This window comes from Giraffa tippelskirchi, chromosome 14 (genome assembly GCF_054371585.1).
Source record: "Giraffa tippelskirchi isolate mGirTip1 chromosome 14, T2T-mGirTip1v1.2.pri, whole genome shotgun sequence".
Classification (NCBI taxonomy): domain Eukaryota; kingdom Metazoa; phylum Chordata; class Mammalia; order Artiodactyla; family Giraffidae; genus Giraffa; species Giraffa tippelskirchi.
Genome location: NC_137288.1, coordinates 38,514,157 through 38,541,539, shown reverse-complemented (window position 1 = coordinate 38,541,539; position 27,383 = coordinate 38,514,157). Strand labels below are relative to the sequence as shown.

The window sequence follows — 27,383 nt, the reverse complement described above, 5'->3', positions numbered from 1 at the left end:
TTTGGTTATCCTACTTTGTCCCTGGGGCTTCCCACGTGGATCAGTTGTAAATTTCAGGTGGATTCAGGTAAATTCCAGGTAAATTCCCAGGTGGATCATTTCCTGCCTACCAATCAGGAAATGTGGATTTAATCCCTGGGTCAGGAAGATCCCTTGGAGAAAAAAAATGGCTACTCACTCCAGTGTTCTTGCCTGGAGAATCCCATGGCCAGAGGAGCATGGTGGGCTACAGTCTCAGTCAGTTCAGTCGCTCAGTCCTGTCCAACTCTGTGGCCCCATGGACTGCAGCATGCCAGGCTTCCCTGATCATCACTAACTCTGCAGTCTATGGGGTGGGCTCCAGTCTATGGGGTTGCAAAGACTTAGCGACTAAACAACAACTCTATCCTATCACCTCAGACTCAGCCATTCCCACTCAACCACATGCACAGGAACCTCTACTCAGGGAAGATTATGTTGCATTTTTGACAATCTAAATTTCCATCAGTGAGAGAATGGTAAAACTAAAACAACTCACGGTACATGGAAGAATGTCCATGATGAGGTACTGAATGAAAAATCAAGGACAGAATGTGATGTATAGTATTGGGTTGGCCATGAAGTTTGTTTGGGGTTTTCCATAAGCTATTGCAGAAAAAAACCTGAACGAACTTTTTGGCCATCCTAATATAATTCCGTTTTTATTTAAAAAAAAAAAAGGAGACCTTTTTATATGTGCAGATGTATGATCATAGGAAATATCAAAAGATATTTATGAAGCTGTTAACAGTGAATGTTCCAAAGCATGAGTGAAAAACTAGGAGGATGTTTTACATTTTTACACTATAAACTTTAATGTTATTTTAATGTTTTGATACATAATTAATTTTAATTATAGAAGGATTTTTCCACTGAAAACAAAGGGAAAAATTCAGTGACCTAGTGATAACCACTGTAAATATTTTGAAATAAAATGCATGTTACATAGAGCAATAAAATGAGTAAAATGGTAAACCTAGTATAAAAATCATCTGTGATCTTAAATACTAGGTCAGCTGCATTAAAATTTTCCTTGGATAGAATATATATTCATCTATTAAAGCCCAACTGAAAACTTATAGTTTAGTTTTGAAGCCCAACGGAAAACTTATAGATTAGTTTTCTACCTAGTTTTTGATAAACCAGAGATGGGCCATTTAATCCTTTAACCTCATTCTTAAAACAATAAATTCATTAACTGACACTTTCACTAGTTTTAGTTAAGTTGATATCAACAGGTTACTGATGCTTAGTCTTAAAACATTAGTAATTCGTTTTTAAATTATAAGCCGCCGCAGAAAAATAAGACTTCATTTTCAGTTAGAAACAATTCTTGACTTGCTGTGTTAATTGTAATCTGCCCATTTGTAAGGTCACTAAATTACTCTAGTCTTTTCAAGTCTTCCCTCTGGGAGATCTTTCCCTACTGATAAAAAAAAACAGCAAAACAAAACTGCTTTACTGGTTTGGAAACAAGCTCTTCAGGTAGGTAGTGTTTGTTCCCAGTGTATATATTTTCTCTTTGAAAATGAAACCTGTGCGTGCGTGCCAAGTTGCTTCAGTCATGTCCGACTCTGTAACCGTATGGACTGTAGCCCACCAGGCTCCCCTGTCCATGGGATTCTCCAGGCAAGAATACTGGAGTGGGTTGCCGTGCCCTCCTCCAGGGGATCTTCCTGACCCAGGGATTGAACCCGTTTCTCTTCTGTCTTCTACATTGGCAGGTGGGTTCTTTACCACTAGTGCCACCTGAGAAGTCCAAAGCCTAAATTAAAGCCATATCAAAAAGTATGAAATAATTTATACCTTAGAATTTGCACAGCTTTCTTTCAACTTCTAGTACATTTTATGATTCCATACTAATGTTTTACTAATTTTTTGGCAACCTTTTATTGCTTTAGGCCTTACACTCAAGAAATGAAAGCAAGCTGCTTCCTAAACACATTCACCCAGTGAGACAAAAGCGCGCTTGGATCACCGCCCCTGTGGCCCTCCGGGAGGGAGAGGACCTGTCCAGGAAGAATCCGATTGCCAAGGTACTGTCTAAAGAGGAAAAGGAAGTACATGCACGAAATGTGGTCTGAGATCGTCCATATTCACTATAAAATTTTAGGAATGTTACATGATGTACTTACTGAACTTTTTAATATTCTAGATGTCACCTTGAAGATCCATTTTCCTCTTCTAGAAGATGCAGCATTAGTGGTGAACATGTATTTAATGGAGGGCTTTGATTCAACTGGGCTTCCCTGGTAGCTCAGCTGGTAAAGAATCTGCCTGCAATGCAGGAGACCCTGGTTCAATTCCTGGGTTGGGAAGATCTGCTGCAGAAGGGATAGGCTACTACTCCAGTATTCTTGGGCTTCCCTTGTGGCTCAGCTCATAAAGAATCTGCCTGCGATGAGGAAGACCTGGGTTCAATCCCTGGGTTGGGAAGATCCCGTGGAGAAGGGAACAGCTACCCACTCCAGTATTCTGGCGTGGAGAATTCCATGGAGAAGTCCATGGGGTCTCAAAGAGTTGGACACGACTGAGTGACTTTCGCTGTTTGATTCAACTAAGAGTGGACTCAGACACTAGTTGAATCCTTGTTTAACAGAGTGTTAACAGTGCTTAAAAGATCTCATCATCTGTTTTCCCTAGCACCTACCTAGGTTCTCTGGCAGGAGCCCTGTAAATTGGACCAACAAAAAACAATTACCAAGAGAAAAACAAGCTTAGTAACATGTCTCTATGTGCTCTGTGCTCAGTCACTTCAATCCTGTCTTGACTCTTCACTGCCCCGTGGACTATAGCCCGCCAGGCTCCTCTGTCCATGGGATTCTCCAGGCAAGAATACTGGAGTGGGTTGCCATGCCCTCCTCCAGGGGATTTTCCAGACCCAGAGATTGAACTGCATCGCCTGTGTCTCCTACATTACAGGCAGATTCTTTACCCGTTGAGCCACCTGGGAAGCCCCTAGTAACTTGTCTATCCCACCCATGAAACACGTGGAAGTACCCAGAGATGAGTAAATCAAAAGTTTCGTTAGGATTTGGATTTATATAAGCTACGTAGTAGAAGCACGATAAATTTTTAGAGAAGTGACAAGACAGATAAGAAAGACTTTGAATCCCCAGGGGTAGCAACCTGGGAAGGCAAATAGATGGGCAGCTAATAATAGAAAAATTCAGGTTTGTTTTGTAGATTCTTCTGGTCCTATCTCCAGGCTGATAGGGATCTAAACTCCTCTCCAGTGATTAACTTTTTTGTCCTTCCTGTCGAGAGGAGTAGAAAAGGCACCTTTACAAACTTATGTCCTGCTCTTAGCCAAGTGGGGCTTCCCAGGTGGCTCTGTGGTAAGGAACCCATCTACCAATGCAGGAGATGTAAGAGACGCTAGTTCAATTCATGAGTCGGGAAGATCCCCTGCAGAAGGGCATGGCAACCCACTCCAGTATTCTTACCTGAGAAATCCCATGGAAAAAGGAGCCTAGTGGGCTGCAATCTATGGGGTCGCAAGAGTCAGACACGACTTAATAACTAAACCACAATAGTCTTAGGCAAACAGGGGGAGGACAGAGAGTTTTTCTTGTATCTGCTTCTTCTCAATCGGTTTCAGCTTGAAACTATTATATCAGAGTCAAACATTCTGCCACCCTACCCATGAAAGTAGTTTTCAAAATGAAAAGAACTGATATCTAACTCATCTTGCCTGAAACAGTCTCGGTTTATGGCCATTGTCCTGACCAATTATTAATAACTCCCCTTTCAACTCTCAAAATGCCCTATGTTTTGATAAATAATGTGGTAATTCCATTCATTTGTATCTCAAATTTAGCATGTGCAAAGTCTGAACCCTTGATTTTTCCAAAGCTGTTCTCCCTAAGTTCTATCCATTTCAGTAAATGGAACTATAATTTTGTCCAGTATTTTCAAAACTGCAGCAGGTACTGTCAGTTCTATGCCAAAAGTGTATTCCGAATCTGCCCACTTCTCTCCACTGCCACCCTCCTCATAACCGTCAGTGTCAGCTCTGACCTTTGTTACCAACAGCACCCTGACGTGGTCCCCCTGACTTCACTCTTGCCTGCCCTCCCCCACCACAGTCCGTTCTCCAGAAAGCAGCCAAAGTGATCTTCTGAACCGAAATTTTCATCCCCTTTGTGAGGCCCTTTCAACAGCTGCCCGCTGCAGTGGAAGAAATATATTCCTCACCTTGGCCAACAAGAGCTCTCTTAGGATTTGTTGACTTTGACCTCCTCTCTGACCCCAGCTCCTATTAGCTCTCATCCCACACTCTGCCACCTCCCTAAGCTGACACAAGCCCAAAGCTCAGGCCAGCCTTCCACCCTTCCGTTGTTCAGTTGCTCAGTTGTGTCTGACTCTTTGCAACCCCATGGACTGCAGCACTCCAGGCTTCCCTGTCCTTCACTATCTCCCAGAGTTTGCTCAAACTCATGTCCGTTGAGTCTGTGATGCCATCCAACCATCTCATCCTCTGTCTTCCCCGTCTCCTGTCCTCAGTCTTGCCCAGCATCAGGGTCTTTTCCAATGAGTCAGCTCTTCTCATCAGGTGGCCAAAGTGTTAGAGCTTCAGCTTCAGCATCAGTCCTTAGCACTTGCTGTTCCCTCTTCCTGGAACCCCCTCCCCATAGGTATTTGCAGTATCTCACAGCATAAAGCCTCTGGGTCAAGAATTCCCTTCCCGGCCTCACCCCATCTCAATCCCCTCACTCCGTTCAGCTGGGTTTTATAGCTCATTCACCTCCAGGACATTATGTCGTAAGTTGCTTGCCTGTTGTCTGGTTCCCTCAGTACCGTGTAAGCTCCCTGAGGGCAGGGGCTTGGTCCTCAGGGCTCATAGCTCATGCACATCCTGTGCCCCGAGTGGAGCCAACATCCTGTAGGTGCTCAGTAAACATTTGTGTGAATGAATAAATGTTCATAGGCAAGTGGTACCTTCATCTTTCCAACCTTATAAACAGCACACACGATAAGCTCCTTTAAAAAAAGAGCAGCCAGGAACAGAAAACACTTTCCTTTTTCCAGCAATATATTGTTTTGATAAAAGCCCTCTTAAATCTAAACGTTTGATTATGGCTTTACATAAAGTGAGTGAAAGTCGCTTAGTCGTGTCCGACTCTATGCAACCCCAAGGACAGTAGTCTCCCAGGCTCCTCTGTCCATAGGATTTCCCAGGCAAGAATACTGGAGTGGGTAGCCATTCCCTTCTCCAGGAGATCTTCCCCACTCAGAGATCAAGCCCGGGTCTCCTGCACTGCAAGCAGATTCTTTACAGTCTGAGCCTCCAGTGAAGCCCATGACTTTACATAATAGTTTGTATACAAGCAGTTAAGCTTTCTGGTTTGGTTAGTGTTGGTTTGATGAGATATCTGAGTCATTCGCTATTCTTTCAATAGGTTTCCCTAAAATACATGGATTCTTTGGGGTTCAGTAAGCATTAGCTATTCTTCTTACTAATTTTAATTATAAAAGTTGTTAAGAGTAAAATTTACATAAAAAGCAAAACATTCTGTTCTAATTCCCCAACTTTATAGATTCTCTATCTAAAAGTAATACTGTCAACAGCTTAGAATCTTCCATATCTTTTGAAATACATAAGTATGTATATACTTACATAATCTTATGTGCATACATATGTATATGCTAACCAACTGCTAGGTCCACACACAGTTTGATTTTATTTTTAACATAAGTGAAATTATTTAATATGTATAGTCAGCACATAAAGATCTAGAATATTCTCTATAAATACTGATGTATGTGTATACACATACACATGGGTTGTGTGTGTATATGCATGTACTTGGCAAAAAAAAAGACAGAAACACAGAAAAGGAAAGACAGAGGCTCAGTGAAAAGTGATCACGGGACTGGCCCAGGGTCCCCATTCCTCCAGGAGCAGAGCAGGTGTGGCAGGAGGTTGAGGCTGCATCTCATTCTCAGCAGCACCCTCAGCCCCAGAGCATGTTGGAAATCCTGTGGGAAGCATGTGTAGCTAATTCTGAGAGTTCACGGCAAAGAACTGGCGGGGCAGAGGGTGGGTGATGGCTTCAATGATGTCTGAAAAGAGAACTCTTGGATCCAGTAGGGGGCAACAGAGATACACTTACCGATAAAGAATTAGCGGTAACAGAAATGGCAAACAAACAAGTTAGAGATACAAATTGAGCTCTTTCTAGAGGACCAAGGTGTTCACTACAGAAGTCTCCCCGGTTAGAAACACTGATCTGCAGGAGCATTCCAAGTAGGCGAAGCGCTTGACTATTTTAACCCTCCTGTGAAAGGATGCCTTACTCATACCTTCCTAATGGTTGGAGTTATAAAGGTGGTTTTGAGTCTGCAAATTTTACCTTACCTAAATTTAAAATCCACTCTTACCAAGATGTACCCCACTAATGATATCTTAATTTCATAACAACCCTAAGAGGTAGGCAGAAGTGTCTCTTCACGTTACAGGTAAGAACACTGACGCGTGGGAGGGTAGGTAACCATTAGCATCACACCTAGTAAGTAGCTGTGACATGACTAGACCCAGGTTCTCTGACACCAGCACCTCTGCTCTGGATCACCTGTGTCCTCCCACCTCCCTCCTTTCAACATCCAACAGCTTCAGAGCGAAATGTTCAACTAAAAACCATTACCTGTAAGTTAGAGTTTAATTTGAAGCATTCCTCTCTTATTTTTATGTTAGATACACTCTGATCTTGCAGAAGAAAAAAACTTAAAAATTACCTACAAATACACTGGAAAGGGGATCACAGAGCCACCTTTTGGTGTGTTTGTCTTTAATAAAGACACTGGAGAACTGAACGTTACCACCATTCTAGATCGAGAAGAAACACCATTTTTTCTGGTAAGAACAATTTTGCATTTATGCATTTGTAGCTTTTCTTGGGTAGTAGTTATGTTTTATTATTTTTTTGAAATTATGCTACTTGAATGACCTCAGCCTAAATGCCTTCTATTATGTATGTCATGATTTCAGCTAATTGGTTACGCTTTGGATGAAAGAGGAAACAACTTAGAGAAACCAATAGAACTCAGAATTAAAGTTCTTGACATCAATGACAATGAGCCAGTATTCACACAGGACGTCTTTGTTGGGTCTGTTGAAGAGCTGAGTGCAGCAAGTAAGAGTTTATTGTTTTTATGAATGAGTACCCAAGATCATTCTATCCCCAGCATGTCACTGAACACTGAAACCTCTGTCTTAGTGGAGGCTGAATATTACCCACAGGAAAAATAATAATAAACTGATTGATCTAGGTTTGGAACTGATTTTTTGTTGTAAGTTTTTTACCCTCAAAACAGATATGGTAAATTGATGTGATAGGTTAGGTCTGTGTAGCAACTATTCATTTTCACCCTGTGTCAGGAAAGCAGCCATACATACTGTGTAAATAGGTATGGTTGTATTCCAATAAAGTTTTATTCACAGAATCAGGTGGCTGGCTGGCTTGGGCCCACTGTCCATAGTTTGCTAACCTTAGACATGTTATTTCTACCTCCAGGATTCAATGCAAGTGTTAAATGCAGCTTTCTATACGGGGCTTGCAGAAGAAATTTCTCTTTGATCAAAATGTAAAGAATAGCTATGCTTCTCCTGAATTGCTTGTATTTTAATAAGCATGTATGTGTATCTGTTCATTTTTCTTTCTTTGTATTGGTTATTAGAAATGTGATAAGCAAATCTGTGGCCCTCCCATAGCGTGTCCAAGACTTCATCTTAAAAATTGTGTATACTAACCTTGGCCTCACTCTCATCTTATTTTTCCTATTCCTACCTCCATTCACACTTACTCCCTCAAACAATTAAATTCTTTGATCTTAGTAAACTGAATTTGATAAATACCTAAAATTCTTTTTGGAACAAGCTGATATGATAAATAAAATAATAACATATGTAAGTGTGCTAAAAGTTGTGTTTCATCTTGGATCCCTTCATTTCTGCTGCCAGATACACTTGTGATGAAAATCACTGCAACCGATGCAGATGAGCCCAACACTCTGAATTCTAAAATTTCCTATAGGATCGTGTCTCAGGAGCCTGCTAATTCTCCAGTGTTTTACCTAAATAAAGATACAGGAGAGATCTATACAACCAGTATTACCTTGGACAGAGAGGTACATTAATATATCATGTTATTCATCTTTTCTGCTCTCCTCTCTTTCCAGTTTATTCTCTCTCTATTCTAATTTTCTGACTTTGTTTTGTGTTACTCACTCATAGGATAACTCAGAATGATCCTCCTCTAGGGATGTGCTGTCTAGTATCGTAGCCATCAGCCATATGTGGCCATTGGCCACTCGAAATGTGACTAGTCCCAGTTGAGATGTGCTACAACTAGAAAATATATGCCAGATTGGGAAGACATAATATGGGGGAAAAAAAGAATGTTAAAATATCACCTTAATAATTTTTGGTTAATCACTTGTTGAATTGATAACATTTCGGATACCATGGGTTAAGTGAAATTTCTTTGTAAAATTAGTATCACCTGGTGTTTAAACAATCCTCTGTCATTACTGTAAGTAGGTATCATGGTAAAGGAAGAGGAAGAGTAATCAATCAGAAAACCCACCAAATGTTTTGATAAATGAAAAAGCAAACCAATATACTTCTACTCTCCCAAAGCAAAAATAAAATTAGTATCAACTGTTTCCTTTTACTTTTTTTTTAAATGATTTATTTATTTGGCCACACCGTATGGTTGCGGGATCTTAGTTCCCCGACCAAGGATTGAACCCAGCAGTGAAGTGCCAAGTCCTAACCACTGGACCAACAGGAATTCCCTCTTTATTTTTTTTCGATGTGGCTCCTGGAAATTTTTAAATTACATAAGCATTGGCCTAGGGCCTCTCCAGTCAGGATCTGTTTGCTGGAGAGTTCTAAAGTAATGTTCCTTACTTTGTGGTTCCATAATGAAACTTCAGGAATCTTTCCTACTGCTAATACATTTTTTAGAGGGAGGAAAAGAGATTGAAATAGAAGTCCTGTTTAGAGTAATAGAAGTATTTGTAAAGGAAAGAGTTATTGTAAATCCCAAATTGGAGGAAAATTTGAGTTGTTTCCTAAAGGATTTTTTCTCAAACATTTCATTTTTTTATTTCTAAGTCAAAGGGAACATCTTAGTTGAAAAGGGAAGACAACATTTCGTAAATGCTACACACAAAAAGATGTTAACAGCATGCATGGTCAAATGTTGATGATCCTTAGAGTGCTGTATTGTCATCAAATATAAATCATCATCAGACACAATCAGCGTATTTTGTAATGCTTAAGAAAATGATTTAACTCTGGCCGGAGAGGAAGAGGATGCTGGTCAACATTCCTATGATATCTTTATAAAGGATAGTGAAAGTGTTAGTTGCTCAGTTGTATCTGACTCTTTATGACCCCATGGACCATAGCCCGCCAGGCTTCTCTGTCCATGGGATTCTCCAGACAAGAGTACTGGAGTGGGTTGCCATTCCCTTCTCCAGGGGATCTTCCTGACCCAGGGATTGAACCCGGGTCTCCCACATTGCAGGCACATTCTTTATCATCTGAACCACCAGGGAAGCCCTAAAGGATATTATTACTCCTAGAATTCTACTCTACCTTTTCACATAAAAAGAGAATGGAAAAGTACGATTTTGAAGTAGTAGTGTGATTCTGTCTCTGAAACGTTTAGCAAAAAAAATACAGGCTGTCTCTTAATGGGCAACCCATGTGCCCAGAGCTGTTCCAAGCCTTTTACATGGATTAACTCCGTTAATGAACCTGTAAACCCTGTGAAGCAGATCCAGTTATTATCCTCATTTTACACAGAAGGAAACCAAGGGTCAAAGGGATAATGTGTGTCCGACATAGCTAGCATGTCAGAATTGGAACTCTGGCAGCTGGTTCCAGAGTCTCTGCCATCCTGCCTTTCACTGAGCAGTTTTGCTCTGCACAGGGTCCTGGGCACGGGCACTCGCTGCCTGGCTCCTTCTTAAACTTCAACCACACTGATGTAGCCATCAGAAGGGACCATTTGGAAGAGACAGGTTCCCTTTGGATTAATATCTGAGATGTTGTTCTCTAGGACATGTTCTCCAAGAATCTTCTCTCCCAAGGATGTGCAGATAAAGTGTACCAAGTTTTGCCTTCACTGACCCAGTGTTCTTGGAGGGTTAGGTCTTCCTGGCTTAACTTTTAGCCTAAAATGAAGTGTGGGCTAGAAAAAACTAATTCCTAGAGTCTCATCACTTCCAGTGTAACGCTGACTACCTTTTGAAAGCACTTTTGTGCTCAGACTATTTTAAGGAGAGACTCATCTCCTGATAAATATCACCAATGACGTAATTAAGAATTTGATGTCAACAACTGCTCTAGGCTTTTCTGCCCTTTTAAAAAAAAGCTCTGATGGCAAACAAACAGCATCTTCACAGAATTAACAGCAGGTCATGAAACTTTTTTTAATATTTATTTATTTTTGGCTGCTCTAGGTCTTTATTGCTGTACCGGCTCTTCTCTAGTTGCAGCAAGCGGGGGCTACTCTCTAGTTGTGGTGCAGAGACTGCTCATTGCGCTGGCTTCTCTTGTTGTTTAGCACTGACTGTAGGGCCCTCGGGCTTCAGTAGTTGCAGCTCCTGCAGTCTAGAGCGCAGGCTCAGTAGTTGTGGCATACAGGCTTACTTGCTCCGAGATATGTGGGATCGTCCCAGATCAGGGATCGAACCTGTGTCTCCTGCATTGGCAGGCAGGTTCTTTTTACCACTGAGCCACCAGAGAAGCCCCCATGAAACTTACTTATGAATAAAATGTACTGTGGTTTCATTCCCCTGATGATAAAGTGAACTCAAACCAGAAAGACAGATTTGGGAGCAATTCATTTTCACCCCAGCCAGATCTTTTTCATTGCCCTGCAGGAATACAGCAGCTACACTTTGACGGTAGAAGCAAGAGACGGCAATGGACAAATAACAGATAAACCAGTAAAACAAGCTCAAGTTCAGATTCGTATTTTGGATGTCAATGACAATATACCTGTAGTCGACAGAAATGTGGTAACTATTATTTTTATAACAAATGTGCCTACTTACATGTCAGTCATAACTAAAAATATATCACTTAGGTTTGTGTTCCATCAGAATAAAAACCTCCTGTTTGTGTTTTGCAGTATGAAGGATCAGTTGAAGAAAACCAAGCCAATGTAGAGGTTTTACGCATAAAAGTGTCCGACGCAGATGAAGTAGGCTCTGATAATTGGTTAGCAAATTTTACTTTTGCGTCAGGAAATGAAGGGGGTTATTTCCACATAGAAACTGATACTCAAACTAATGAAGGAATCGTGACCCTTATTAAGGTAAGTACTTAGTGTTCAAACATGGAATGAGAGAAGTTGGTCCAGAGGAGGACACTGATGTATTTTGAGCTCCAAATATTTATTAGTACTGGTGCCACAATGTTAGAGATAGGCGCCATCCCTATTTGCCCAAGTTCTACGGTTGTAAGTGGTCACACTTCGTATTTCTAATGTCAGTAGTGTGAGAGTCACATTTTGAAACACAGTGTATAATTCTGCTTAATTGAATCAATGAAAATTAAATAGTGTTATAAGTATATGGATCTTAAACATTTAAAACCCTGACTCCTACAGAATTTTTTAAACAAAGAGGATGGATTTCTTTTTTAAACAAAATTAGAAAGGAAGAATACCGCTATATGTTAAATGGTTCATGATAGAATGTCAAATTTTAAAATAAAATGCAAAGCTAAAGCTTTCAAAACATTTCATTAAGTCACAGACAAAAATTGATTCCAGAAGCATCCACATTTTTACAAAACTTATTATAGGGTAAATAAAGTAAGTAAACCCTAATAGAGGAGTGACGATAATAGAATGTATAACAGAAGAGAGGAAAATTAACTTGAAGATTCATTGTAATAATTATGGATACCATTTATCAATAGGCTACCATATGTATATAGACCACTTTTTGTAAAGCAGAGGAAAACAGAATAAGATTAGCTCATGTTGAAAGGGAAGACAAATTTTATGATTACTGAATAAATGGATAATGGCATTAGAGACAAAATCAATTTACCTGCTTGTATAGAACTAAGCATCCTTTTTTAGTCATAGATTATAGGTGCAACCATGCTCAGTGCTTGAGATGAAAAGCCAATAATACACAGAAGGAGAAGCAGTCACATAGGAATAATAAAAATACCCTCAATGCACCATGGTAGCACAAAAAGGGACAGAGTTACTATAAATTTAGTAGTAAAATGACAGCACCAGATTAAGAAAATTATGAATTTACTTTCTCAGTTGTATAAAGAATCGCTTCCAGAGTATAAGGGTAACCATCAGATTCCATTCACAGGAAGTTAGAGAAGATATCCAAATAGCAAATGTGCACATAAAGGATACCCGGCATCATTAGAGATTAGGGAAGGTGCAGGTTAAGTCTATGTGGGCTACCACTCCACACCCGCTAGAAAGAAGCTACAGTCAAAAAAGACCAACACCACCAAGTATCAGTAAGAATATAGAGAAACCAGAACTCCTGTATGTTGCGAGTGGAGACATTAAATGATAGAGCCATTTGGCAGTTCTGTAAAACGTTAAATACAGTACCAATCCAGCGACCCAACAATTTAGTACTAGGTGTTCACCCGAGAAAAATAAAAACATACAGTATCTAAAAAAAAAAAAACACACAAAAAACTAGCATGCAGATGTTCAGAGCAATGTTAATTGCAAATAGTCCAAATGCCTAATAACAGAATAGCTAAGTAAATTAAGTGTATCTAAATAGTAGAACACTATAGAAATGTTTTTAAAAAGAAAATGGACAAATTGGAAAATACATAGAGTGATAAACTGATCAAATCAAATGTAATACCACAGTTCACAAAGAACAGAGTATTTGGAAGAGGGTTAATCTTTTATGGTATTAATAGCAAACCAGTTATTAATAGACATCATGGTATAAAGAAGGGGGTTAGATTCTCTGTTTAAACAAATTTGAAAACCCCTTCCTGGGTTTAATATAGTCAAATAATTTTTTTTCTCCAGGAGGTCTCCTTTTATTTTTTTTTTTATACTAATATAAACAAACATAAATAGAACATTTGCAGAGAAATGGGGTACTTAAATAGTTTCAAAGTACCACCACACAAAATACACGTGAATTACAAAGCCCAAAAAGTAACTTTATAGTGGGGAAGCTGTGGAGACAGCACCTTGATCAAATGATCAAAATGAACATCATTTATAAAGAGACAAATTAATATTATGTGCTACCTAATAAAATGCAGTGAGGTCTCAGCTTTATGATATGCTATGGGACAGAGCTGGCAGTCTGCTGCTACGTATATAGCCCTTTTTGCCAGAACAAACCCATGGAACACTTTTTAAGGAATATTAACCTATATTGGATGCCCTTAACTTTTTTTTAATTAAGCAAAGAATCACTTCAGATTGCTAAAAATAAAAATATATATATTTGAAATGATTTTGATCTTAAATAAAATAAAATTGAGGATGCTTCCTAAACATCCTTAGGCTTCCCAGGTGGCGCTAGTGATAAAGAATCCGCCTGCAAATGCAGGAGATGCAAGACTCACGGGTTCGATTCCTGGGTTGGGACTATACCTTGGAGAAGGAAATGGCAACCTGCTCCAGTATTCTTGCCTGGGAAATCCCGTGGACAGAGGAGACTAGTGGGCTGCAGTCCATGGGGCTGCAGATTTTTAATGACATGGTATCAATATAAGACTCGGAATACAGTAAGTCCCCTATGTACAAACTTTCAAGTAGTGAACTTTCAAAAATGAGAATGTACATTTGTGTGTCCAGTCACGTTAAAGTATGAGTGAAACTGCAACTTGCCCTGCATCTCCTATTGCTGACGATCCTTCAGCTCTACCATCTCCCTCCTCCTCTCCCACCTCCACTCTGTAACTCTTCTTGCCTGTTAACTGGATGCCAGCCCTTGTATGCCATCTGTTATATGGTACTACTGTACTTCTGAAGGTACTGTACTGTAAGATTAAAAATGTTTTCTTTATTTTTTGTGTTTGTTTTTTATGTATTATTTGTTTGACAGTATTATAAGTCTGTTACAGTACAGTACTGTATAGCCAATTGTGTTAGTTGGATACCTAGGCTAACTTTGTTGGACTTAATGAACAAAGTTAGACTTCTGAACGAACATGCTCCCACAATGGAATTCATTTATATATTGAGGACTTACTGACTCAATAGTGTTGTATTCTTCATGTTTTAAATGATTATATAATATCTGACACCAAAACCACACACACGTGTGTTCTATTGTTTTCCCCTTTAAAAGAATTCCCTCTGATTTTGCCTTTCTAGGAAGTAGACTATGAAACAATGAAGAATCTTGACTTGAGCGTTATCGTCACTAACAGAGCAGCTTTTCACAAATCAATTAAGGATAAATACAAGCCGACATCCATTCCCATCAAAGTCAAAGTGAAAAATGTGAAAGAAGGCATTTATTTTAAAAGCAGCACAATCCAATTTCACACTAGTGAGAGCATGGAGAAATCAAGCCAGGGAAATCAACTGGGAAAATTTCAAGCTTTTGATGAAGACACTGGAAAAGTAGCCCATGTAAAGTAAGAGATGGTTATGAATATTATTTCTTCATTCTAAGTTACTTTGAATGCCTCTTTTCAAAAATCATAATGGAATTTGGACACTTCAGTCCTTTGAACCCTGCCACTGCGGGCCTACAGACCCCAAAAGGCCTGTAAGTGAAATTCCTGGAGTCATGTTGTCACTGAGAGGCCAGGTGTTTCCCCAGGAACCCCCTTCCCTCCATGACCCGAGTATGAGGCAAAGGCTGGCTGGGTTCAGAAAAATGATGCTGATGAACCTATTTGCAAGGGAGGAAAGGAGACGCAGATATAGAGAAGGGACTTGTGGACACAGTGGGGAAGGGAGAGAGTGAGAAGAATAGAGAAAGTGGCATCAACATACATAGACTATCGGGTGTAAGATGGAGAGCTGGTGAGAAGTTGCGTGTAGCACAGGGAGCCCAGGTTGGTGCTCCGTGATGACCTGGAGGGACAGGGTCGGGGAAGGGGAGGGGGATGAGGGAGGGAGGGAATGTATGTATAATTGTGGCTGGTTTGCATTGTTGTATGACAGAAACCAATGCAACATTGTAAATTTTTTTTAACTTTTTAATTAAAAAAAAAGTTCTGGGTTGAGAAGGCTAAATAGCAACAGAGAGAAAGTTCAGAAAGAAACTTTCTAAAATCTGTCTTTAGAGGTAAGAAAGTCGCAAGTAAAATTTACTGCAAGTTCACTTGACATAATTTTGATTAAGAGGGAAAAAAAGCTACATAATGCATTAAAATTTTAATAATGGGGAAACCAGTTTTAATTGATCATCAGCCTTGAAAATTGACCTTCATTCAAACCAGGCTCTTTGGTTCAAACTTGTAATATTTGTCTTGATGCTGGTGACCTTTATTCAGAATATATTTATTAAGAACCTACTAGATGCCTGAAAAGAAATGATACAAATGAACTTCTTTACAAAACAGAAAGAGACTCACAGACTTCAAGAACCAACTTATGGTTGCCGAGGTGAAGAATGGGGGGGACAGAGTAGAGTTTGGGTTCAACATGTACATACTGGTATAATTAAAATGGATAACGAACAAGGACCTACTCTATAGCACAGGGCACTCTGTTCAATGTTACAGAGCAGCCTGGATGGGAGGGGAGTTTGGGGGAGAATGTATACATATCCATGTACGGCTGAATCCCTTTGCTGTCTGCCTGAAACTATGGCAACATTGTTAATTGACTATATTCCAATACAAAATTTAAAAAAAAAAAAATTTTTTATTTTTAAAGAACCTATCATATGCCAACCCTGTATTGTACCCATTCTGTAGCAGCACCTTAGGTTTGCATGATCCATTCACATCTGCAAAGTGAGTTTACATCTTAGCTCTCAGAGCCTTGCCATCAAGAGATGACTCTCTACAGAGCTGTAATTTATGAAGCTCTGCTTACCTGTAGTTATTTGGTTGAAGTTAACCTTCCCTGGTAGCTCAGCTGGTAAAGAATCCACCTGCAATGAAGGAGACCCTGGTTCAACTCCTGGGTTGGGAAGATTCCCTGGAGAAGGGATAGGCTACCCACTCCAGTATTCTTGAGCTTCGCTGGTGGCTCAAGACAGTAAAGAATCCGCCTGCAATGTGGGAGACCTGGGTTTGATCCCTGGGTTGGGAAGATCCCCTGGAGGAGGGCATGGCAACCCATTCCAATATTCTTGCCTGGAGAATCCCCATAGACAGAGGAGCCTGGCGGGCTTCAGTCCATGGGGTCACAAAGAGTCGGACACAGCTGAGCAACTAAGCACAGCACAGTACAAGAATCCTCACCTGCCACCCAAGATGACTGTCGGGGGCGCCGCAAGTATCACGCTTGGCGTCATTGAAGGTCTTGCAGTGGCCGACCAGGGGCAGCTGTGTGCTTCGTGCTTGCTCCTGATGTCTACAGCCTCTGTGGAATCCTGGATGTCCATCGCGTGGCTCCTGTTTTCCTGCTGTCAGTACCAGAGTTGTTTGGTTGCTTCACTTTGCTTGGGCCCGTGTCCTGGGTGCCAGCACTTCAGGAAACACTGCCAACATAGCAAGAATGGGGATATGGAGGAACCTTTTCAACCGTCTCCTTCATTTTGGAGAATCTCCTCATTGAATTCATCAGCCAATAGTAGCAAATGACCTTTTTCCAAAATAATATTAACAAACAGTTTCCACTGTGTTTTCTGCAATGTCTTGGTGATCCTTTTTTGTGCACCTTACCTTCAGGCACCAATCCAGCTTCTCTTGAGTTTTGTAGCCTAATTTTTATTTCTGTAGCTCTAAACCTGAGGATGCACATTCGTTATGACTTCTCAGACTGTCTGCTGAGAGGCTTAAATGTTCTGATTAATTACTCTCCAATAATACTGTGGCTGTCTACTGGAACTGCTACTTCCATCTATCTATTTAATTTTGGTTGTTGTTTTCAGTAAGAGTTATGACCGTATCAAAAGATGATGTGTGCTACCTTGAAAAATAACGAACCATGTTTCTTCTCAAAAGTACCTTATTCTTTAGCATACAACTTTAGAATGAGAGTGATCTTAAAGATGAAGTCAAACCTTATCTGTAAAATCATTTTACAGATAAGGAATGAGAGGCACAGCTAAGTAAAATAATTTTCCAGTGTTCGTCTAATTGAAATGTCGTGAGAACAGTAGAAGAAACATTCTCAACTTTGTCATGATTTACTTTAACTGATTATCCGTGTGCATCAGTTGTTACGGATATTTGACATGACATGTGAGCCACCATCCTACCTTGAATGGTGTCTAATTTTAACAATAGAAAACAGAAAATTCCTTAAATGAGATCACACAAAGCTTTCCATTGTGAAATGTGATTCTTATCACTGTAACTCTGTCTTGGTTGTAAGTATAATGTGGGAAAACATTGAGCTAAGTTCAAGCTTTAAAATTCCAGCCATGAAATTCAAAAATATTTATGAATATCCAAGGTATCATCATTTACTGGTAAAATTATTAAAAGGCAGGAAAATTTAGTTCAATCCTATAATTGGAATTTTTTAATAGTAACTATAAATAAATATTGCTGTATGTTAGCCATTCATTTTTGTATGCCTAAACTGCTACTTAATACAAAATAATAATCTTATTGCTTGAACCAAATACTCATATGTTTATTTAGTTTATGTTTGTATTTAGATACGTTTTAAACTCAATGGGTTTAAATTAACGTACTTTTGTGAAAACATACTATGAAAGTTCTACTTGCCTTCCTGAAGCTGTCTTTCCACTCTAACTTTCCTTTGCTTTGAGAGAAGAAAACAAGAAATCACCTTATCAGCTTTGTTTTCACTTTTAGCTGTTTCTAACCAAAAGAAGACTGTTACTCCTAACAACCAACAATATCCCGCAAATTTATTTATTTATTTATTTTTTTAGCTGAAGGATAATTGCTTTACAGAATTTTGTTGTTTTTTGTCAGACATCAACATGAAACAGCCATAGATGTACATATGTCCAGCAAATTTAAAGCCCTTCCATTTAAGGCAGTCATTGATTTTTTTAAACTGTTATTTTTAAATATTGATAATATGCCAAGAAACAATAGGATGTAAGGTGGCTTTTCTCCATGAGTTCTTGTTGCATGACTTAAGTTATCCTCGAAAGGTTAACTCCACATTTAAGGGAAACTAGAATGAAACCTCCCAGGTGAGTAGGCAGGGGGTGGTTGCCCTTGCACACGTGTCTGGGGTATGTTACAGAAATAAGGAAGATTCCAAAGTAGGTGTGAGACAATGATAAACAGACAGGCTTTTAGGATAGTCTCAAGAAATTTAAAAACATTACAAACATGCTTGTAATAAGAACATATATAATAAAGCAGAAATTAAGCTTAAAAGAGTTGTAAATATTAGTTGTAGATAGTCTCAGTTTATCCAGAGTTAAAAATTAATTTTCTCTTTTCTAACAGATATGCCAAATTTGAGGATATAGACAATTGGATCTCTGTGAATTCTGCCACCTCTGAAATTAAACTCGTGAAGATTCCTGATTATGAATCCAGATATGTCCAAAATGGTACATACACTGCAAAGATTTTGGCTATAACAGAAGGTAAGTTATTAAAGAAACGTCTTCTTGATTATATGTATTTAGATTTTATTTTCCAACTACGGAGACCTTTGTTTTGGCCTTATAGAATAGTCAAATGGGTAAACCTTCACATTTCTACGTATTTAGTGGATTAAAAGACATTACTTGATCTGAATATGAAAGCACATCTAAGATAAGAAGTGTCCTAATTTGGATACTATTTCTCCTTATGAAATTGACTAGAGAATTCAAACTATGTCCATTTTGAGCAGTATGACCAGAATTTACTTTTTTTTTTTTCCTTAAGAATATCCTAGAAAAACCATCACTGGCACTATTGTTATCAATGTGGAAGACATCAATGACAATTGTCCCACGCTGGTCGAACCTGTGCAGATTGTCTGTGACGACATGCCATTCGTGAACGTGACTGCTCAGGACCTGGATGGACCCCAAAACAGCTGGCCTTTCAGTTTCTCTGTCATTGATAAACCAGCTGGAATGGCAGAAAGATGGAAAATAGTACGCCGAGAAGGTAAGCAAAAATCACTAGACTATATATTTAAATGTTAAACATGATAGAAATCCATTTGCAAAGCAAATAAAATCTTCATAATACAGTTATTTATTTGCTTTGCATAAATTGTATTTCCAATACAGTCGAGTTTATAAAATGAAGTTCTGAACCTCAGGCATAGTGTCTTTGATCTGCCTAATGATAAATAGTCTACCTGGAGGGAAAGAAGAAAAAACAGATGTCTAATACCTCTCTCTTTTTTTAAAAAATTTTTATTTATTTATTTGGCTGCATCAGATCTTAGTTGCAGCATGCAGGATCTTCCTTGTGGTATATCGACTCTAGTTATGGTGCCAGGCTCAGTAGTAGTTGTCACGCTTCCCAGGTGGTGCTAGTGGTAAAGAACCTGCCTACCAATGCAGGAGACAGAAGAGACATGGGTTTGATCCCTAGGTTGGGAAGATCCCCTGGAGAATGAAATGGCAATCCACTCCTGTATCCCTGCCTGGAGAATCTCATGGACAGAGGAGCCTGGTGGGCTACAGTCCATGGGGTTGCAAAGAGTTGGACTCGACTAAAGCGACATCAAGCGCACACACTCATGCAGTAGCTGTAGTGGGCTGGATCCTAGTTCCCACACCAGGAATCAAACCCACGTCCCCTGCATTGCATTGTGGATTCTTAACCACTGGACCACCAGGGAAGTCCCCTCTAATATCTTAAAAGCATCTGGGTATTCCCCAAATCACTTTTGAAGTAGTTGTCTCATAAGCTTGAGGAGTACTTTGCCTTTCTAAGCACAGTAATCCTAGCAGGTGCCTTCTAAAAATCTTGAGGTACGGTAATGATGATTCCATTAAAAATAATACTTATGGAGTATATACCATGTGCCAGACACTCTGCTAACCTTTCTTATGCTTTATCACATTTATTCCTTACCCCATACCATCATTCCCTGATCACAGCTGAGAGAACTTTGACTTAACTAGAGTTAGGTAGCTTGTCTGAAGTCACAAAGCTGGTGAGTGATGGACATAACATGAAAAGGAAGCTGTCTGTCCTCCTACCCCCATGCCAGAAGGACATGAGCATATATCCAAACCTTGGGACATACTCCCTTATTGACATGTTCTTTTGGATTTCGAATGCTGAAAAATAATCTCCAGAAGACTCTCTTGTTTTAAACAGTTGGTATTCATTTCAGAAGAATTTTAAATATAAAACCCCAATTTTTCCTAACTTAACAAATTTACTGTTTTTTTAGGCTTAGCAAATTTAAGCATGCGGCAATTTTAAGAGGCTTTGAACTGTGTTTGGTCCAATTTACAAAGTAAACACCTTCAACGTTTTAATACATTTATACACTTAGTATATTTGGCTTCCTTTTTTTGCATTTCAATGATCTGAGTTAAATAAAACTTTCTTATGACTCCTAATACTTCAAAATTCCAATAAATTTAACTTCTAAGTACATCACACCTGAAATCCTCTTCAGTGGTCCACTACAACAAACCAGTGATATTTCAACCTAAAACCATAAATTTAAATGAGTAACATAATTACATATTTTAAATTGGACTTACAAAGCTATCATGTTAGTAGGGCTAATTTTCCTTAAAATATTGCAAGTGTAGAAATACAGTAACATATGCAAGTAATTTCTTTACAAAAATACTAAAGCTTGTCTTTAGTTTGCTTAAATATTCCTATACTTAATTCTGAGTCTTCTTAGGGTTTATGATACACTTGCAAAAGATAGTTATGTTGTTGATTAAATCAAGTTGTCTCCCCAGTAAGGGTAAACACTCACCATCCTGATTAATTGAGGTTACTTAAGATCAAGTTTTCAGCTAGCATGAGCTTGGAATGTACACATCCAGATGATTCTTCTTAATGGTAATTAAGTCACATACCCCAGGACTCAAGATAGGTTGGTCCCCTGGCTCGCATTATCTCCTGTACTCACAGAAGTCTGATACTCCTACCTAGGTTGACTGCTTGATTGGAGTTTGTCTTTCTTTGACTAAGATATGTAAATGAATTTTGCATTGAACCTGCTGGGATTCCAAGATGTATTTATTTTATCTAATGAACATGATGTTTTGAGATGCCAGGCACTGGTCTAAGCACTTTACTAATATTATCAATGCTAGAAGTTTGGCATTACTGTCATCAACATCTTACAGATGAGTAAACAAATGTGCAGGAAGTTATACTAATGTTGTCAAAGTCACAGCTAGTTAAGAGCTGATGGAATAGGATTTGAACCCACACAGTCTGGCTGTGGAGTCTCTACTCTCTACCTTTATGTTCTATTGCCTCTCCAAATAAACAGTGGGTTTTCTATCAAAAGATAAAGACATTTGAATTTGATGAGCTCTTGAATTTTTTTCTAGCCTGAGGAATATAAAACTCTTTAGGATACACATAGGTGTTAAAGTGTTATACCAGAAAGTCACTGAGATTATACTTTATTTATCTAGGCAATTGGGAGAGACAGGATGCTGTATCCCAGGCTTTTTTCTTTTTTCCTCCTTGGTTATATAATGAGTGAGTGATCGAGTATTAGTCGCCTGATCATGTCCAACTTTACGACCCCATGGACTGTATCCTGCTAGGCTCCTCTGTCCATGAAATTCTCCAGGCAAGGATACTGGAGTGGGTAGCCATTCCCTTCTCCAGCGAATCTTCCCAACCCAGAGGTCGAACCCAGGTCACCTGCATTGCAGGCAGATTCTTTAACTTCTGAGCCACCAGGGAAGCACTATATAATGAGATGTTTGACCACCTGTCATGATAATAGATGATGTTGTTCAGTCATTCAGTCGTGTCCCACTCTCTGTGACCCCATGGACCACAGCACACTAGGCTTCCTTGCCTTTCACTATCTCTCAGGATTTGCTCAAACTCATTCCATTGAGTCGATGATGCCATCCTACCATTGCATCCTCTGTCACCCCCTTCTCCTCTCCTCAATCTTTCTCAGCATTAAGGTCTTTTCCAAAGAGTTGGCTCTTCTCATCAGGTGGCCAAAGTATTGGAGCTTCAGCAACAGTCCTTCCAGTGAATATTCAGGGTTGATTTCCTTTAGGATTGACTGGTAACTATTTTATTTACTTGAGAAGTTTTTTAAGTACAGACAGGTACAGAGACACCTTTGTACTTCCCACCTAGAATTAAAAAATATTAACAATTTGTCATATTTGAATCAGGCTTTTATTTTTTAATGATCGCTGATAAGGTAGAAGGCCCCTCTGTGCCCTTCCTTCCATCTCCACCTTCCCTAACCCTCAAGGCCAATCATGAATTTAGTTGTATTCTTCACCCATGTTTTCCTAGATTGCTTTTAACAAGCTCATATTCCTCAAATGAATGACTAGATGCTTTCCTCACTCCTACAGAACTTTGGGGATGATTTAATAAGTAAATTTCTAGCTATGGTTATCAGATTCCATAAAATTTGAACCTTAAGATGTAAAGAGGCCATCTTTTACTTCCAAAAATAAGTAAATTTGAAAAACCCCAAATACCTCATTTTTATTTTGGTATTTATCCATCTTTACATGTCTTGCAGGTAAATTTTTTAAATATTTATTTATTTATTTGTCTGCATCAGATGTTAGGGCACACAGGATCTTCATTTTAGCACACAGACACTCTAGTTGTGGCATGCGGGCTTCAGTAGTTGTGGTACATGGGCTTGGTAGTTGGGGTGCATGGGCTTAGTTTCTCTGAGGCATGTGGGATCTTAGTTCACTAACCAGGAATAGAACCTGTGTTTCAGGGCATATTCTTAACTGCTGGACTGCCAGGGCAGTCCCCAAGTAAACCATTTTTTAATGAGTTAAACGTATATCAGAAAAAGTTTTAAGCTACTTTACTTGATCGTACTTTTACTCGTGAAACTTGGTCACGATTTTTATTCATGTTGAAAGAAAACTTTGTAAATAATCACCAGTCACATTTTTAAAATATGTGATTAAAGGTCATTTGCACAACACTTTCTGTGTAATATTCTTGCCAAGAGTGTATAACCTGAACCCAATCATGAGGAAACGTTCAAACTGTGGAGCATCCTTTAAAATGAGTGGGCTTCAAAAAGGTCAGGATCTTAAAGGGCTGAAAGGAAGGTGATACTCTTGTAGATTATTAACAGAGACTAGGGTGACAACTAAATGCAGGGCATAATCTTCAGTTGGATCCAGGATTACAAAAAAAAAAAAAAAAGCCATAGAGAGAGAATTATAAAGGATGTTTTTACAACAGTTGAAAAGTTTGAATATGAGTTATATGTTAGATATTATTATATCAATAATTAATTCTTGAAAAGGCTTAATATCCTTTGGTCTTAGAAGGTATATGCTGAAGAAGGTCATGAGACCTGCAACTTACCTTAAAATAGAGGAGTGGATGGGGAGGGAGATGGGAGGGAGGTTCAAAAGGGAGGAGATATATGTATACCTATGGCTAATTCATGTTGAGGTTTGACAGAAAACAGCAAAATTCTGTAAAGCAATTATCCTTCAATAAAAAAATAAATTAAAAAAAAATGTGCCTGTAGAGAAACAGTATTGTAAAATGTAAACAATTCATGAAGAGTATATCAAAATGCATTGTATCAGTAGTAGTCTTTCAAGTTTTCTGTAGATCTGAAATGTTTCAAAATTTCAAACATGCCACGTTGGGAACAAAAAGGATGGAACTGGATGAAACAGGATTGGCCCATTGCTGAAAATTATTAAAGCTGGTACCATGAGGGTTAATTATGTTCTTTCTTTAATCACTCTTTGTTTGAAATTTGCCTTAATAAAGTTCTTTTAAGAAATGGTAGGATAGGGATTTCCCTGCTGGTCCAGTAGCTAAGACTCTGAGCTACTGATGCCAAGAGGCCGGGTTCGATCCCTGCTCAAGGGAACTAAGCCCCACAGGTCACAACTAAGAAACGTTGCATGAAACGCAACTAAAGATCCCAAATTCCACAGTGAAGTTCAGAGATCCTGCAACTAAGACTCAGTGCAGCCAAATAAATAAATAATTATTTTAAACAGGAAAAACTAAATTTTTTAAAAAAGGTCTTTCGATGGAAATATCATCTAACTCACCACTTGTTTGTCACTGTAAACCAGTAATGGAAAGAGCTCCTAGCATCAGGGAGATCACACACATTTGTAACATTAGTCATCATAAAAGGAAGGTGTGTTCAGAAATGATGCTGTGATCTTCACCTGCATATTTGGACTAATCTCATCGAGCACACTGTGAATTCAACAGAGAAGTTATAGAATAATAAAACTAACTGTAACTAAATATGATTAGCAGTTAAAGAATGTTTCTATAGACTCAGAGATACAATGAACAAACTGATGGTTACCACTGGGGGAGGGGAGTGAGGAGGGACCAGATACGGGTAGGGGATTAAGAGGTACAATCTACTATGTTAAAATAAATAAGATGCTGCTGCTGCTAAGTCGCTTCAGTCGTGTCTGACTCTGTGCGACCCCATAGACGGCAGCCCACCAGGCTCTGCTGTCCCTGGGATTCTCCAGGCAAGAACACTGGCGTGGGTTGCCATTTCCTTCTCCAATGCAGGAAAGTGAAAAGTGAAAGTGAAGTCGCTTAGTCGTGTCCGACACTTCACGACCCCATGGACTGCAGCCTACCAGGCTCCTCCGTCCATGGGATTTTCCAGGCAAGAGTACTGGAGTGGGGTGCCATTGCCTTCTCCGAAATAAGATGCAAGGATATATTATACATCACAGGGGTTATAGCCAGTATTTTACAATAACTGTAAATGGAATATAACCTTTAAAAAGTGTGAATTGCTGTGTTGTATACCTGAAACTTATATAATATTGTAAGTTAAATATACCTCAATAAATTGAAAAAAAAAAGAATGTTTCTGTAATTTAATCTTGTCCTTTTCTTGGTAACCACTCACTTTATTTCTTTTATTTTCTTGTCCCTTACAGATACCAGTGTGCTACTGCAACAGACCGAAAGACAGCATGGGAGAAGTCAAATTCGCTTCCGGATCGCAGATAGTCAAGGCTTCAGCTGTCCTGAAGAGCAGATCCTTACACTCACAGTTTGCAAGTGTGTGGAAGGCAGTGGCTGTGTAGAAATGTGGGCTGACTCCTACGTTGGCCTGGGACCTGCAGCAGTTGCACTCATAATTCTTGCCCTTCTGCTCTTGCTACGTAAGTATTTTAAAAGCTATACGTTCCCTTTCGGGGGCCTTCCCAGGTGGCTCAGTGATCAAGAATCTGCCTGCCAAGCAGGAGAGTCGGGTTCGAGTTCTGAGTCAGAAGGATCCCCTCTAGGAAGAAATGACAACACACTCCAGTATTCTTGCCTGGAAAATCCCATGGACAGAGGAGCCTGCTGGGCTATAGTCCGTGGGGCTGCGAAGCGCTGGACATAACTGAGCACTTCCTCTTTTAGTAATTTCTAGTGTCTTTTTGGGGTGTTTTTAGTATTTTGTTACTATAGTACTCTTTGATTTCTTTAGTTTTTCTGTAATCACACTAGAATGCTATTGAGAGTGAGAAGGGAAGCAAGAGTTGATCATTGATCAATTCACCAAAAGGTATTGGAGCTCTCTTCAGAATTTTATTTTATAAAAATGTATCATTTCCTGATTTCAGTAATCAAGATTATTAGACATACTTTTCAACCTTGTGGGTGTCCCCATTTTGTTAAGCTCTGTGAGGGAGGTGGTTATCTGTTCTTCCCCACATAGTGCCTTGTGTGTGGAAAACTCTCAGAAAAGACTTGTTGCGTGGTACAAGGTTATTTTACAGACTCATCTGATTCCCATCAGTTCTTGCTTTTTGCACACTTGACGTGTCAGAGCTCCACCTCCCCACAGGCTCTGCTTGGCTTGCCCCTTTGCCTGCACCAACAGGACCCTCTGAGCACGTACATGTTTCCCAGCAGTGACAACCGGCCCGTCCCCTCCTGCCTGCCCTCCAGTGCCCTCCAATGCCTTTGGGTTTCCTTTCATGGAAGAACAGAGGTCTGCAACCTGGGGTCACATGGAACCACTCCACTTGCCCACTGCTCATGGGCAGACCCCCGCCTCCAAGACAGCCTCTGCTATTTCTCTGTCAGAAGAGGGGTGCATCCAAGCCATTAGCAGATGTGCAGTTGAATACACAGCACTCAACAGTTTGCAGTGCACTTTTATATCATTATCTCCATTTAATGGGTTAAAATAGTGACCTGATGATAATGACTTGTCTCAGCTGAGCAACCTGGGATTCCTTGCACTACCGTCTCACCTCAGATTTCCCAGGGTTTAATGGGGGTGCTTAGCACATGGCAGACACTTGATAAACATTTATTATCTTCAGTCTTTTTATTACACACAGTAACCATAGCCGGTGAAAGTATTAGTCACTCAGTCATGTCTGACTCTTTGCGACCCCACAGACTGTAGCCCGCCAGGCTCCTCTGTCCATAGAATTCTCCAGGCAAGAATACTGGAGTGGGTAGCCATTCCCTTCAATAGGGGATCTTCCCAACCCAAGAATCGAACTCGGATCTCCTGCAATGCAGGCAGATTCTTTACCTTTTGAGCCACCACGGAAGCACATGTTAAAAATTAAAGTGTTTTTTTAAAAATTAAGCTATTAAATTGGTTTTGATGATTTGGATAGTGTCAAATCCAGTCTTAATGTTCCACTGAGTGACCACAGACAGTGACCACAGTCTTTGTGATGGATAGGAACTAAGTGAAGACTGAACTATAGAAAGTGATATACAAATTCCAAAACTGCAAGATAAATTTGAAGATCTGTCGAGACTGAACTTCTCTGTGCTGGATGTTGTTTCTGTGCAGTTATACCACTTCTACTGCTGGTGTGCCATTGTGGAAAGGGCGCCAAAGGCTTTACCCCCATCCCAGGTACCATAGAGATGCTGCATCCGTGGAACAACGAGGGGGCGCCACCTGAAGACAAGGTCAGATAATCCAGTGTCAATGGAACGTGTCTTCTTTTCTGCTTTAAAGGAGTCTTAGGAAGTGTCTCTGACATCATAGGTCATGAGAGTAAACTAGTTCCTACAGATTTCATTCACGTGCCTTCGTTAAACACAGCCTACTTTGTATTTGTTGCTAGGGCAGAGTTGAGGTGGTTTTGCTCTACTGCCACAGGTCCTGAGTTACAGAGAATGT

General features: G+C 39.6%; 1 protein-coding gene across 6 annotated transcripts in view; it reads left to right on the top strand.

Moving 5' to 3' along the window:
* DSG2 (desmoglein 2) overlaps positions 1-27,383 on the top strand; it is a 54,296-nt gene that overhangs the window by 21,236 nt on the left and 5,677 nt on the right. For all 6 annotated transcript variants that reach the window (XM_081562640.1, XM_081562636.1, XM_081562641.1 and 3 more), the window contains 11 exons: positions 1,920-2,054; positions 6,716-6,877; positions 7,010-7,154; positions 7,982-8,148; positions 10,918-11,055; positions 11,169-11,354; positions 14,379-14,644; positions 18,569-18,711; positions 18,998-19,225; positions 25,177-25,404; positions 27,048-27,169. In XM_081562640.1, coding sequence (XP_081418766.1) covers positions 7,993-8,148; positions 10,918-11,055; positions 11,169-11,354; positions 14,379-14,644; positions 18,569-18,711; positions 18,998-19,225; positions 25,177-25,404; positions 27,048-27,169 — 1,467 coding nt within the window. In that variant the 5' untranslated portion in view covers positions 1,920-2,054; positions 6,716-6,877; positions 7,010-7,154; positions 7,982-7,992. The remainder of the gene's footprint in view (positions 1-1,919; positions 2,055-6,715; positions 6,878-7,009; positions 7,155-7,981; positions 8,149-10,917; positions 11,056-11,168; positions 11,355-14,378; positions 14,645-18,568; positions 18,712-18,997; positions 19,226-25,176; positions 25,405-27,047; positions 27,170-27,383) is intronic.